The sequence below is a fragment of the Neurospora tetraspora genome (assembly GCF_033439725.1).
Source record: "Neurospora tetraspora strain CBS 560.94 chromosome Unknown B0H65scaffold_3, whole genome shotgun sequence".
In the NCBI taxonomy this organism is placed as follows: Eukaryota; Fungi; Ascomycota; class Sordariomycetes; order Sordariales; family Sordariaceae; genus Neurospora; species Neurospora tetraspora.
The window spans coordinates 1772880-1785751 of record NW_026944385.1 but is presented as its reverse complement, the minus strand read 5'-3'; the positions used below and the strand labels follow the sequence as shown (position 1 = coordinate 1785751).

The window sequence follows — 12872 nt, the reverse complement described above, 5'->3', positions numbered from 1 at the left end:
TGTCTCAAGCTGTCGAAGCTGTCACACGCTTTCCCTCAACAATGTCAAGGGCCTCTTTGCCAAGACATCAACCCCACCCCTGGACCTAACCCCAATCGGGCTCTAGCGTTCACACACGAAAAACCAGCTCCATGAAAGGGCAGTGGTTTACGGCAAGAACCCCACCATCCGCTCTTTGATGGATTGAGGCCGAAAACTTGCGAACGCAATCGTGTCGACACTCTGCATTTGTCTCCCCATCAACTGCCAACCTCGCCGAAACTCCAGCACCGACCCCCCCGCGCCCACCCATCTTCTCCTCCTTCGCCCCGAAGTTAAATACCCCCCGACCCTCAACCAAACTCGTCCTACTTTTTGCCCATCATGAACGGCGAGGATCCCCAAGAGCGCCCCGACTTCATCCGCGCCATCATCAACGGTCTCGAGCGTTACAACCCCGAAGCCGCTGGCACTCTCGAGGCCTACCTTACCCAACAATGTGAGGAGAAGTTCTGCGATTGCAACGCCAACCGCGCGCTGCTCAAGCTGTACGTCGACACCCTCCATACCTCTTGTCTTCTCTACCCAGCAAGCAGAGACCTGAATGATGTGCAATGTCAACGTTTCCTATTACCTGATCGTGGAACAATATCCGCGAATGAAGTTCCGTTATTAGCTCTATCTGACAACTGGTCCTCTATTCACAACTTGTTGCCCTCCCGAGTCATGGTCTACAGAAACACCTTGATGAACAATGTCTTTGCTAACCACAAGCCTGTCTGCCTACCACCCAAACAGCTACCAACTCAACCCCGACCGCATCAAGGATGAGGTCATCACCAACATCCTCGTCAAGGCCATGACCCAGTTCCCCTCGCCCCAGTTCGACCTCGCTCTCCACCTCCTCAGCCCCTCGCAGTCCAACCCGGGCCCCAACTCGTCCTCGGAGCTCACCGAGGCCGTCTCCAAGCTGCGCGCCCTCAACGCCCAGCTCGAGGGCGCCGAGTACGCCCGCTTCTGGGCCACCCTCGACAGCGACGACCTCTACGCCGACCTGACCACCGACATCGCCGGCTTCGAGGACATGATCCGCGTCCGCATCGCCCAGCTCGTCGGCCAGTCGTACCGCGAGATCCAGTTCCCCGTGCTCGAGAGCTGGCTCGGCCTCAACAACGCCGAGGCCACCACCCAGTTCATCACCGAGACGTGCGGCTGGAAGGTCGAGGGCGATCTCGTCCAGATCCCCAAGAACGCCGACAACGAGGCGCGCAAGGCTGAGATCCGCGAGGACGTCAACGTCGACATGTTCGCGAGGGTCATCAAGCGCAGCTGGGAGGAGTCTGCTTAGGAGCCGTCTTCAACACTTGGCATTGAGGAGCCGTCTTTGTCACTTGACAGTGAGGAACCGTCTTTGTCACTTGGCAGTGAGGAGCCGTCTTCAACATTTGGCAGTGAGGAGTCGTCTTCTACACTTGGCAGTGAGGAGCCGCCTTCGTCACTTGGCAGTGAGATGCTGTGGAGCAAGCCGAAGCGCAACTAGGGGAGGAAAGGAAGGAAGAGATTTGAAGAAATGAAAGAGACAGAAGGAACCTTTCTTTTGAAACATGGAGGAGGGGGGACAACAAGAAGAAGAGGACGAGAAACAACGGGGGGCCTGATGTCAATACCCGTATAATTACATCCTTCTGTGTGTGTGATTGGGCCCCAATTTCTTGCATCTGGTAGCAAAAAAAAGCTCTGGCGTTTTTGGGTTTTCAGACAAACAATGTTGAAGAACGGAATCGGGCGGGCACGTTTTACCCCGTCACTATTGTTGCTAGCTACTTTACCTGTCTTTTGGTCTCGGAACAGACAGCCGTCGCGTAGAAAGAGGCAGAAGTGGGATTCCTGACCGCGGTGGTGGATGTCTTGCGGGTTTCTATGGTGTTTGGAAGAGCATACATACATGGTAGACTTTGTCAAGGGCGTCGGAATACGAAACGATGATATGACCACTTGGTAGTCCCGTGTTTGGCAAGTCTCGGCGTGACTTTGAATCTCCGTCAAAACGTCAAAAAGTGTATAAGCTTGTTGCCGTTTCAGCCTCCCAGCATTGTGTTTCCTCGCCCTCGTTTTGTTTCGAGCACTGGTTTGGTTCTGATCGTCTAGTTAACTCCGAAATTATCTTTCAACTTTTTGGCTCCCTAACGCCTTTTGACTGCCCAACGTTACAATACACAAACAATCCACCACAGTCCCTTTGCATCAACTCCGGTTCTCATGTCCATGAACAGTATCTTGAATGCTCGACTTATCTCATGAATATCCTCTCATGAGTACCCCTTTCACGAAAGTTTACCGCTTAACACTCAACTCCTCCCACTGCACACCCGCCCACTCCTCCACATACCCAGCCACGCCCCTCTCCGTTCCCCGCGGGCTACAATCCTTCTCGCAAACACCCACAATAATAGTACCCCAATCCATGCCCTCCATCGAGTCCTCCTCGCACTCCAGCTCCTCAATCGCATGCGGCGTCAACTGCACCTCAAACACCCTTCCCGCACCACAGTTTCCACACCTAGGCAGTTTTCCCTTACCCGTAGTAGTAGTCACCTTTTCATTGGTGGATGCAGCAGGAACATGCAACAACTTGCCCACCGCATCATTCTTGCTGTACAAGAGCGGCTGACCAGCAAACTCGTACCGAATCACTTGCTCCGGGTTCTGCCCGACGCGGTCGGCGAACCGCTGGAAGACCGCGTCCATGGTGGATTCGAAGACGTCCTTGTCTTCTTTTCCTCCTCCTCCTCCTGAACCTGAGCCAGTCTCGGTGTCGATGTCCATCGTTTCGATCTTTTGAGGCGGGAGAGAGGGGGTCGGGTCGAGGGTCTCGTAGTCGGCGTCCCAGATCCAGCGTTCGGGGTAGGGAGGAGGGAGAGCGGAGGCGTCGGTTGGCCAGGGCTCGGAGGGGGCCGCCGGGGCGGGAGGGGTCTGAGTCTGCTGGGTGGTGGTGTTGTTGAGGGAGAGGGTTTGGGCGAAGGTTTTGGGGAGGTCATCCTTTTCGGCTTGTTCTTGTTCTTGATGTTTTTGCTGTTCTGTTATTGTTGTTGTCGTCTCGGACTTCGGTGTCTCTGTTACTGCTGGTGTCTCCTGCTTTGGCGCAAACGGGTTCACAGCAGCAGATCCCTTGGGCGCAAACGGGTTCGAGTTCGAAGAGGCACCACCGCCTGACGCAAAGGGGTTGGTCTTTGCTCCTCCTCCTCCTCCTCCTCCTCCTCCGCTAGCAGCCGGCTTCGCGCCGAACAAAGCCTCACCCAGTCCCAGGGTAGAAGCCTTGGGCATTTCCTTCTTCTCCTGCTCCACAGCGGGAGTGTTCTTCTTCTTGTCCTCCTTCGCCGCGGGCGCATCTACGGCCACCCTGACGCCCCTCACGGCTCTGATGCTGCCCTCCTTCCTGCGGCAGCTCTTCCTCCGGCAGGAAAAAACGTAGAGGCGGCGCTCGTGGCCGGGAAAGCGATCGGGGAGTTCGGCGTTGAGTTGGAGGAGGAGGACCATGTAGTCCTTGCAGACCTTGCACCTGGCGAGGGCGGCCGAGGCCGGGGATTCTTCATCGAGCCATTCCTGTTGAAGGTTTCTTCGGTTAGGAAACGAGATGGACCAGGATCGCGAATGGATAAGGAAAATAACATACAGGACGGCCACCTAGGCGGCTGATCTTCTCGCCGTTGGAGTCGGCGTCGGCATAGCCTAGAAGGACGTTGGTCTCGGTGAACTCGAGATCCTCACCCTCATCAGAGGAGTCGTCATAGGGGGCCATATTTGCTGATAGACGTTCGGTTTAGACGTCGCAAGTTGGAGTGCAAAATGGTTCGGGAATAGGCTCAGTTTAGAGATGTAGAGATAGAAGCTATCAGGTGGATCACAAATATGTCAAGCATGGAATTTGGAATTTTTGGCGCCCGGGCAACTGAATTCCAATGCAACAGCGGGACCCTCAAAATTTTGGCGGGGTAAATCTTCAACGGGCCCCGCTATGACCGTGGGCCAGGTCCCGTCCTGTCCAGGGCTGTTGATGTGGCCCCTGCTCAGAGCAGCCAGCCCCTGAGGTGCTGATTATCAAGTGCAGTGAGCTCAGGGGTATGCGTTAAGAAACAAGCAGGAAGGACAGCATGAACATGAGTTTTTGACATTCGTCGCCATGAATTAAGTTCTTAAATAGGTATCTTACATGGAGACGAGTTATACAATTATTTAAGAATCGGGTCCGTCCATGCCAGGTCCAGGACCTCCGGCCCTACCCATCTGTCTCGCCTTGAGAAGCTCATCGCACAACAGCAGGTTAGATGCGATGCTGGCACTGGAGGCGATGCAGTTCCTCAATACTCTGAACGAATCGTAAACACCCTCCAGTGTAGGGTCCATAGGCTCGCCAGTCGCAAGGTCGAGACCGACAACATTGCCCTCGGCTTGCTCATCTTGAAGGGCAGCGACTGAAGACGAAGAGTTAGCATGTGCAAAGCTATAGGGGGGGAAAATAACTTACGGGAATCTTGAACGTCAAGACCGGCGTTGGCGGCAAGGGTCTTGGGAATAACCAAAAGGGCATCGGCAAAAGCCTCGACACCCCACTTGGCCTTGCCCTTGACCGTCTTTGTGAAGGCATCGCTCTTGAGGTGAGCAGCGCAGGCAACCTGGAAAGCGCCACCACCGGGAACAACACTCTTGTCGACAATCATGTTGTAAACACTGCGAAGACCATCACGGACGGCATCCTTGAGTTGAGTGATGGTGTGCGCATTGGGGCCCTTGATAAGGAGGGTGACGGACTTGGGGTCCTTGACCTCCTCAACGAAAGTGTACTTTTCCTCGCCAAGCTGCTGTTCGTAGACAAGACCAGCCCAGCCGAGAATCTCCGGTGAAAGGTCGTCGACGCTGTTCTGAGCAATACCGCCGCAGACGAGCTGAAGTCTCTCCATATTCCTCCTCTTCGCTCTCCGGAGGGCGAGAATACCGTTCTTGGCCAACACATCCAGAGACAGAGGGTCGATACCCTTCTGGTTGATGATAACAAAGTTCTTGGTGGGATCGTTGCCGCACACCTCCTTCTTGAGCTCGACAATCTTCTTCAGCTTGGCGTCGACGAAGCGGCGCTCACTCTCCACGAGCTTGTCCCTCTGCTCGGCGCTGGAGTAGAAGAAGCCAGAGTTGATCTCGGACTTTTCGTATTCGAGGGAGACATTGAGAGTGAGGATGTATGCGTTCTCGACGCGCTTGGGCATATCGGGATGGCGGGCGCCGTGGTCGAGGGCGAGACCACGGATAAGCTGGGTATCAGAGGCAGTGCGGTGTTGCATGGTCATGATCTCGATCATGTGGAGGTCGGGCTTGGCCGGGGGCTGGTAGATAGCGAGGACGGCATCGACAATATCGGCGGTCAAGCTCTGGGCCAGGCTGGCGCTAAGCTTGGTGGCAAGCGATGTACGGGCGACGGAGAGGAGGAGCTCGCGGTCGACCTCGCGAGGGAGCTTGAAGTCATCGAGGAACTGCGACAGTGTCAGGAGAGCTTCACGGGAACAAACAAAAGCGACGAGGGATGCTGACCTTGAGCGCCTCGGTCTTGGCGATCTCGAAACCATCAGTGATTATCCTGGGGTGAAGACCCTCGGAGATGTGACGATCGGCCTGCTTGAGGAGCTCTCCCACCAACAACACCACCGACGTTGTGCCGTCACCGCAAATGTCGTCTTGGGCGGTCGCAGCACGGGCGATCATAACAGCTGTCGGGTTTTGTATTTGCATCTCACGGAGGAGGACGTTGCCATCCTTTGTCAACTTGATCTGTTGTGCAGCGCAGGGCGGTCAGTATGTTGTGTTGATGGCATCCCCGCCTTCTCACCCCCTTTATGGAATTCGTACCTGACCGGCGCCATCGACAAGCCTGCATTGCAGTTGTTGTTAGCCAAAAGTCAAAGTCGGAAATGCAACAGGAAGCTTGCGTACATCTTGATGGTGCCCGAGGGGCCCAGGTTGGACTTGAGGACATCTTGGAGGCCCTCACCCGCGGTGATGTTGACCTTGAGAGCTTCGCCCCGCCGCTGTTGACATAGTTAGCAAACAACACATCCACCAACCCGCTCGGGCCTCAAGAGGCGCTTGACAGAAGGATCGTTCGTACCCGGGACTCGGCCTTGGGGTTGAGAAGCTGGGCAGCAGACATGGCGGATTAACTGTGGATGGGACGGGGATATCGAGATTGTTTGTATAGGAGAGATGTGATTGCAGGGCGGGATGTTCTTTGGCATGTAAAGGAGCTGTTCCCCGATCTTGCGTTAACTTTTTTTTCCGTGGTGTTCCAGTCCAGGCGTCGATTTGGGCGGAGGCGGCAGCGGATGGCATGCGGCAGGCAGCCCCTGTCGTAGGTACAGCTTGTGGTCCCGCTCCCGTCAGTGCTGGCATTCTGGAGGGCGTGCTGGCATGGAGGGGCGGTGGCAGGCGGTGGGATGGACAAGAAGCTATGACCACCTCCCGTACAAACTGAGCTGTTTCCACCATCAGGTGGCCTGCCCTGACGTCTCAAGTTAAGGTAGGTTGTCTGCGTATTTAAAAGATAGCGGCAAGATGATAGGTGTGTACTTTGTTCGATGAGCAAACACAGAGGAAATTGGTGTACTCACATATCACTTGAACGTGGCTTCATGCCACTTTCCGGCAGGGTGCAACGGCTCACTGCGACGGGAAGCTCTCTCTACTTGATACCAACTGAGCTCCTGCCGTATTCAAAATAAAGCTGCGACAAATGCAGCTTGTGTTACACCGCGGCTTTCCCTTGGAACGACTGGTCCGAATTTCAATGTCAGATAACCCAATAAATAGAGAAGTGTTTCCTTCCTCCATCTATTTCTCATACCTTCAAGTTCATCAAGTGCTCTTGCTTCTTCGCTTCAACCGATTCGTGTAAACGAAGGCAACACAAACCTACCTACCGCCACGTTCCCAAACACAGCATGAGACTGCCATGCGATTTGCAGTCCGCCGCTGCGGCGCTGCTTCTGTTTACATCGCCAGCTCTTGCCCGCAGAATCCCCGTTGCGATCGAGGGAGACAACCTCGAATCTAGAGACACACCGGTGCGACAGGTCGCCGTCATCGGTGAGTTTCCAGTTTTATCCTGATTCACATGGATTTTCTTTCATTTTCTTGATCTCTCTCCGTACACATCGTTCCCACTCACAAGAAGCTAATACACCACACAGGAGCTGGGGCAGCCGGGTCTTCCGCCGCCTACCACTTGCGCAAGTATGCCGAACAATACAACGTCGGTGTCAACATCACCATCTTCGAAAAGACAGATCATATTGGTGGACGGACTCTCACCATCAACCCCTATGATGACCCCTCGCTTCGACTTGAACTGGGAGCCAGCATCTTCATCGAGAAGAACTACATCCTCAACAAGTCGGTGGAGGAGTTTGGCTTACGAAAGAAGGATCCTGATGTAGGCTCCGACCCTAAAATGGGAATCTGGGACGGCGAGAAGTTTCTCTTTGAGATTGACACGAGCAGCAGCTGGATATCCCAGCTCTGGCACATCGTCTGGCAGTACGGCGTTCGGACCCCTAAGCGGACAAATGATCTCGTTCAGGAGACTGTTTCCAAATTCTTGCGCATGTACGAAGAACCGTACTTTCCATTCAAATCTCTGACACAACGCGCATATGATCTTGGCTTGACCTCTGTTACGGGGGCGACTGGCGAGGAGTTCTTGAAAACGAATGATGTAAGTTGCGGAACGAGTCTTGGTCGACTGTTTGACTGACAGTTTCCAGATTTATGGTGCCTATGCCCACGACATCATTCAAGCCAGCACCCGGGTCAACTACGCCTCCAATATTGGACGCCTCCATGGACTCGATACCATGGTTGCGATGGCGCCCGCAGGCTCGACAGCTGTTCAAGGTGGCAACTGGCAAATATTCCAGAAGATGGTTGAGAGTTCGGGGGCCACCATCATGCTCAACACCTCGGTGTCATCTATCGCTTTCGCGAAAACCGGAAACGAAACCACCACTTCCGCCAGGTACAGCCTCCGAGCTATTCATTCATCATCTCAGGAGGACACAGCCTATCCAGTGGAGTTCGACAATGTCATCCTCGCCAATCCGTACCAATTCAGCAACATCAAAATCGCGGATGGTGTGCTGGAAACCCACATTGATGAGATACCTTATGTGCAGCTTCATGTCACCATTTTCACCTCGCCCTTCCGCTACAGCCCCGGATTCTTTGGTCTGGAGAATCCCAAAGCTCTCCCCGGAACAGTGCTAACAACACTCGGCAAGAATGATAACGCGACATCGGGAGTGGAAGGCGCGGGAAGCGCTGGCTTCTTTAGCATCAGCATGTTGCGTAAGCTGGTGAACCCCAAGACCCAGAAGGAGGAGTACGCCTACAAGATCTTTTCTCCTGAGAAGGTCACTCCCGAGTTTCTCCGCCGTCTCTTTGGTGTCAAGGTCCCAGAGACGTTTGTCGCCGAGCCAAAGGACCAGTCAAGTGCTGAAGTCGGCCCCATTTCGTGGTACTATCCCCATGTGTTCTACTCGTATCCCAAGGCCGAGCCTCGCGTAACATTCCAGGACCCCATTGTTGGAACCGGCCTTTACTACACCTCTGGTATGGAGAGCTTCATCTCGACCATGGAGACCAACGCTTTGATGGGCAAAAACGTGGCGAGACTGATTGTGGACGACATGAGGGGAGTAGAGAGTGGAGGTGTCCAGAGTGGTGATGGTAGCCTGGCGCCAGGCCAACAGCTCAAGATGACTTGTGACAGAGCAGGAAGAGGCGCTGGTAGGGGAGGAGTGCGGAAGGCGGGTGAAGTTCCCAAGACACGGCCTACCGAGTTGCCCGAGATGCCGCTGGTGGACCTTTAACCCATCCCTTCGGGGTTTACACAGGAGTCCAGGCGCCTCCTGTGTTGCTGGGGCTTTCGGTTGTTTCTTGCTTTCCGGCGTTTGTCCTTGATTATTTATGATAGATGAAGAGCGAATCACATACCATTCTAGACTTGTCGTCATCGGCCTAGATCTCTACGGCTTGTGCTCATTGGAATCTCCTGGCATCAACGAGACGGCACAAGCGTCGTTCATGTTAGATGGTGGTGAGTGACGGTCCTTAACAGAGAATGGCGGCCTTTACGCTGCAAAATGTTAGGGTGTTAACAGTTGGACGCCTCCCTTTGTTGTTGAAAGTGAGACGAGATGAGCGGCGGCACGCATGTGACTCAGCTGGGCTTTGGCTGTCCGTGGCGTTCCTGTCGACAATCATGGTCTTAATTGGTTTAGAAGGACATGCACCGCCACGTTCCGCCTTGTTATGACGCAGCTTTTGCAGGTTCCTTGTGGTACCCTCTCCCCCAGACTTGAAGCTGCCTCTGCCCTGCACCTGAAGGTTCGTTCCAGAAGGCAAGGAAGGCCAGAACATGCAACGTCCCCACTGATCAGAGCGCTATCCTCTCTATTTACTTTTACCTTTCAACACCGGGGCTCCTTCCCTTCGACATTCACAATTCACAGCCAGCGATAACGCACCGTCCACGCCGGTTGCTAAGCTGTGAAACCTCATATCACGTCCAATACGATTAGTCAAGTATCATATTTGACCGACGGCAGCAATGTTTGTCCTCAGAGGAGGTAAGTCAATATGGATTCCCCTCCACTCAAACGAACCCTGAAGCACTCCCCCACCGTTGTGGCATATGATCGCTGGCGTTCAGTGGTGGGAGCATCCACCAGGAAGCAACGCTGGGCTGGCCCCAGCAACGCGCCCAATCTACACCTCTTGCCTTCCTCACGATCGATGGTTTTTTCAAAGACCCATTCACATTACCCAACCACGCGAACATCAACCCTTCAAAGCCTCGTTACGATCATTGGCTAACTTACCCTATAGCGGCCAAGCTTCTGTTTGGTTCCGGTAACAACCAGGAAACGCTAGTCGAGCTTCCTCAAGGCCAGCTCTACCTCGTCAGACCTCTCTCTCCCAAGGGATATTCCGAACTCCTCTTCAAGGACGCCTCGGCGCGCATCCGTCGCACAGCACAAGACTTCCAGTACCAGCTCGTCGTACAGCGAGTATACGAAGAGGGCGAGGCCGAGTTGCTCGCCGAAGAGGAAGGTGAGGACGCCGACATCGACGCCGACATCCTCGCTGCCGAACGCGACGAAAAGACATTCCTGCTCGACGAGGCCCTCCACTTCCGCGTCGAACAGAGAGAAGGTGGCGATCACGTTTTGGCCTGGCGCGACCTGAGCGGAGACGTGGGAGACGTCTACGAGTTTGTTTGCGACACCACCATCTCATCCTCGCTAGTCGACCAGTTCGAGCTCGCTGCCAAGCAGTGCCAGTACGAGCGCAGATATCGCAAGCCCAATACCTTGGCCACGGAAGAGGACCTCCAGCAGTTCGAGTTCTTTGACGAGCCACCGATCCCTCAGGCTAGCCCCATTCACAGCCCTGCCCTTCTTACGCGGTCAATCGACTCCATCGACGCCATGCCTCTACACTCGGCCAACACTAGCGTCAAGCGGGAGAAGGCCGCCGCAGGCCCCTCTACACCCGCCAAGTCTACTACTGCCAAGTCTACTCCTGTCAAGTCTACTCCTGTCAAGAAAGAGAGAAACTATAGTCCCCCAAAGGCCACGGTACCTCCTGAGGCCCGTGAGGTTATGGCCGCCGAGAAGGGCGAGCTTCACTTCTACGATTTTCCCTCGGGAGCATTCGTCCTCCAGGCCGACTCGGTGACAGCAACAGTCTCCGAAATTGGCAACTGGAAGTACTGGTTGCAAGTCTCGACTCCCGACCGCGAGTGGCTCGGCATTCCCATTAGCTCGGAGATCAACCCAGTCTTCAACCCCGAATATCTCTCTTTCATCTTCAACCAGTTCACGGACGATGGCTCAGCGTATTCGTGGCTACTGCGCTTCAAGGACCAGCCCACCCTCGACCGATTCCAAGAGGGTTTGACGTCTGCTCTCTGGGAACAGCAGAATGAGATGAAATGGGCCAAGATCAAGGAGACCGAACAGAACTATGTTCTCGATGCGTTCAACGACCTGGTTCTTGAGGACCAGCATCCTGAGGAGGAGGAGGAAGAAGAGGAGGAGTTTGAGGATGCCGAGGATGGTGGTCCCCAAAGCGAACACTACGACACCGACGAGGAGGATGATGATGTTGAATACAAGCCCAAGGACACCGACACCAACAAGTCGATCGCTGTTGGTTACAAGCACGATCGGTCGTTTGTTGTCCGCGGCTCCAAGATTGGTGTCTTCAAGCATACGCCCAGCAACCATCTCGAATTCAGCACAAACATCTCCAAGGTCGAGACGCCAAAGGGCGAGCTCTTCTCGCCTACGAAGGTCATGCTCCACAACGAGGATCGGAACCTTGTCCTCCAAAAAGATGGTGACCCGAACAAGCTGTATCGCATGGATCTCGAGTACGGCAAGGTTGTCGACGAGTGGAAGGTTCATGACGACATCCCCGTTGTTACCTTTGCACCCGAAAACAAATTCGCCCAGATGACCCACGAACCTACCTTCTTGGGTATTAGCCGAAATGCGCTCTACCGTATCGATCCTCGTGTTTCCGGAACCAAGCTTGTCGACAGCCAGCTGAAGCAGTACGCCAGCAAGAACGACTTCTCTGCCCTTGCGACTACCGAGAAGGGTTATATCGCCGTGGCATCCAACAAGGGTGACATTCGTCTGTTTGACCGCCTCGGTATCAACGCCAAGACCCACATCCCCGCTCTTGGTGAGCCCATTCTCGGTCTCGATGTTTCTGCCGACGGTCGCTGGGTCCTTGCCACGTGCCGCAACTACCTCCTGCTGGTCGACGCCCTGCAAAGGGGAGGTAAGAATGATGGCAAGCTTGGATTCGAGAAGTCCTTTGCTGCCGACTCGAAGCCTCAGCCACGCCGTCTTGCTCTGACTCCCGAGCATGTGGCCCAGTTCACCCATGAGACTGGCAAGCCTGTTAACTTCACGCCTGCCAAGTTCAACACGGGTACCGGAACTGAGGAGACCAGCATCATTACCGCCACTGGTCCGTATATCATTGAATGGAACCTTAAGAAGGTGCTCACCGGCAGGAAGACACCGTATCTCATCAAGCGATATACGGACGATGTCAAGGCCGACGACTTCAAGTTCGGTACAGACAAGAATGTGATTGTCGCACTTCCACACGAGGTCAACATGGTTGATCACACTCGTCTCAAGAGGCCGACAAGAGAGAGCATTGCCGGCGATTTCCTCAACGCCGCGAGGGGAGGTTCGGGTAACAGAGTCGGTGGTCCTCGGACGCCGGCTGTTCAGAGGCTGAGGAGGGAAGACATCGTCAACTCGCCGTACTAAACGGTATTTGAGATGGAGGGTTTGCAATGATTATCGATGACTTCTTTTTTTTTCTACGGTACATTCAATGGATGAATAGGTGGAGAGCTGCCTACTTAACGACACGATTATGATGGGGACTCTGATGATGCCCAGGAGTTTATGGTTTCGAGCTGGTTTATGTTTTGTCTGAGCGGCTTCTGGAGGTTTTTGTGATGGATTGGAATGAGCTGTAGGGTTTCATTCAGTAGCTAGGTATGTAGCAAGATCTATGTCTGTCTACTTGTTTACCACTCATGACTCCTTGGAGATGTGTATCGATATCAGCACCCCAAAACGATCGACGTAAGTGAGGAGGCCGTCCAGTGTGTGCTCCTGCGAGTGCTCTGTCGTCATTTCCAATTTACCTTTACCGGTATCCCTTCCCGCGATCTAGATGTGGCGTTGTTCGGGCAGGTGACACAACGGGATGAGATCATTCGCTCCCGCCCTGGCCCAAGTTTGGACATGAATTCT

The 12872-nt window shown here is 54.3% G+C and overlaps 5 protein-coding genes across 5 annotated transcripts; 3 read left to right on the top strand and 2 right to left on the bottom strand.

Annotated features, from left to right (window-relative positions):
• The first annotated feature begins 72 nt into the window (after positions 1–72).
• B0H65DRAFT_155723 (eukaryotic translation initiation factor 3 subunit K) lies at positions 73–1421 on the top strand. The gene is made up of 2 exons (XM_062821154.1): positions 73–527; positions 778–1421. Exons 1-2 carry the CDS (start codon positions 364–366, stop codon positions 1325–1327), a joined length of 714 nt encoding a protein of 237 aa, XP_062682869.1. The 5' UTR covers positions 73–363; the 3' UTR covers positions 1328–1421.
• Positions 1422–2313: 892 nt separating this feature from the next.
• Positions 2314–4011, bottom strand: B0H65DRAFT_522071 (programmed cell death protein 2; the record flags this gene model as incomplete). Its single annotated transcript, XM_062828767.1, has 2 exons — positions 3653–4011; positions 2314–3582 (listed from the first exon to the last, which is right to left on the bottom strand). The coding sequence occupies exons 1-2, from the start codon at positions 3776–3778 to the stop codon at positions 2314–2316; spliced, it is 1395 nt and encodes a 464-aa protein (XP_062682868.1). The 5' UTR covers positions 3779–4011.
• Positions 4012–4120: 109 nt separating this feature from the next.
• Positions 4121–5887, bottom strand: B0H65DRAFT_155750 (T-complex protein 1 subunit zeta). The gene is made up of 3 exons (XM_062821156.1): positions 5563–5887; positions 4505–5504; positions 4121–4451 (listed from the first exon to the last, which is right to left on the bottom strand). Exons 1-3 carry the CDS (start codon positions 5758–5760, stop codon positions 4213–4215), a joined length of 1437 nt encoding a protein of 478 aa, XP_062682867.1. The 5' UTR covers positions 5761–5887; the 3' UTR covers positions 4121–4212.
• An 852-nt stretch (positions 5888–6739) lies between these two features.
• B0H65DRAFT_155736 (Prenylcysteine lyase-domain-containing protein) lies at positions 6740–9197 on the top strand. The gene is made up of 3 exons (XM_062821155.1): positions 6740–7110; positions 7215–7738; positions 7788–9197. The coding sequence occupies exons 1-3, from the start codon at positions 6966–6968 to the stop codon at positions 8889–8891; spliced, it is 1773 nt and encodes a 590-aa protein (XP_062682866.1). The 5' UTR covers positions 6740–6965; the 3' UTR covers positions 8892–9197.
• Positions 9198–9275: 78 nt separating this feature from the next.
• B0H65DRAFT_570943 (VID27 cytoplasmic protein-domain-containing protein) lies at positions 9276–12872 on the top strand. The gene is made up of 2 exons (XM_062830469.1): positions 9276–9650; positions 9910–12872. Exons 1-2 carry the CDS (start codon positions 9632–9634, stop codon positions 12375–12377), a joined length of 2487 nt encoding a protein of 828 aa, XP_062682865.1. The 5' UTR covers positions 9276–9631; the 3' UTR covers positions 12378–12872.

What these genes read in the sequence shown, in the direction of transcription:
- B0H65DRAFT_155723 (XM_062821154.1), top strand. Translation starts at nt 364, where the DNA reads ATGAACGGCGAGGATCCCCAAGAGCGCCCCGACTTCATCCGCGCCATC. An exon ending in AACCGCGCGCTGCTCAAGCT is followed by an intron (nt 528 to 777) that starts GTACGTCGACAC and finishes CCACCCAAACAG; the next exon opens with CTACCAACTCAACCCCGACC.
- B0H65DRAFT_155750 (XM_062821156.1), bottom strand. Translation starts at nt 5,760, where the DNA reads ATGCAAATACAAAACCCGACAGCTGTTATGATCGCCCGTGCTGCGACC. An exon ending in CCAAGACCGAGGCGCTCAAG is followed by an intron (nt 5,505 to 5,562) that starts GTCAGCATCCCT and finishes ACACTGTCGCAG; the next exon opens with TTCCTCGATGACTTCAAGCT. An exon ending in TCTTGACGTTCAAGATTCCC is followed by an intron (nt 4,452 to 4,504) that starts GTAAGTTATTTT and finishes CTTCGTCTTCAG; the next exon opens with TCGCTGCCCTTCAAGATGAG.
- B0H65DRAFT_155736 (XM_062821155.1), top strand. Translation starts at nt 6,966, where the DNA reads ATGAGACTGCCATGCGATTTGCAGTCCGCCGCTGCGGCGCTGCTTCTG. An exon ending in GCGACAGGTCGCCGTCATCG is followed by an intron (nt 7,111 to 7,214) that starts GTGAGTTTCCAG and finishes TACACCACACAG; the next exon opens with GAGCTGGGGCAGCCGGGTCT. An exon ending in AGTTCTTGAAAACGAATGAT is followed by an intron (nt 7,739 to 7,787) that starts GTAAGTTGCGGA and finishes GACAGTTTCCAG; the next exon opens with ATTTATGGTGCCTATGCCCA.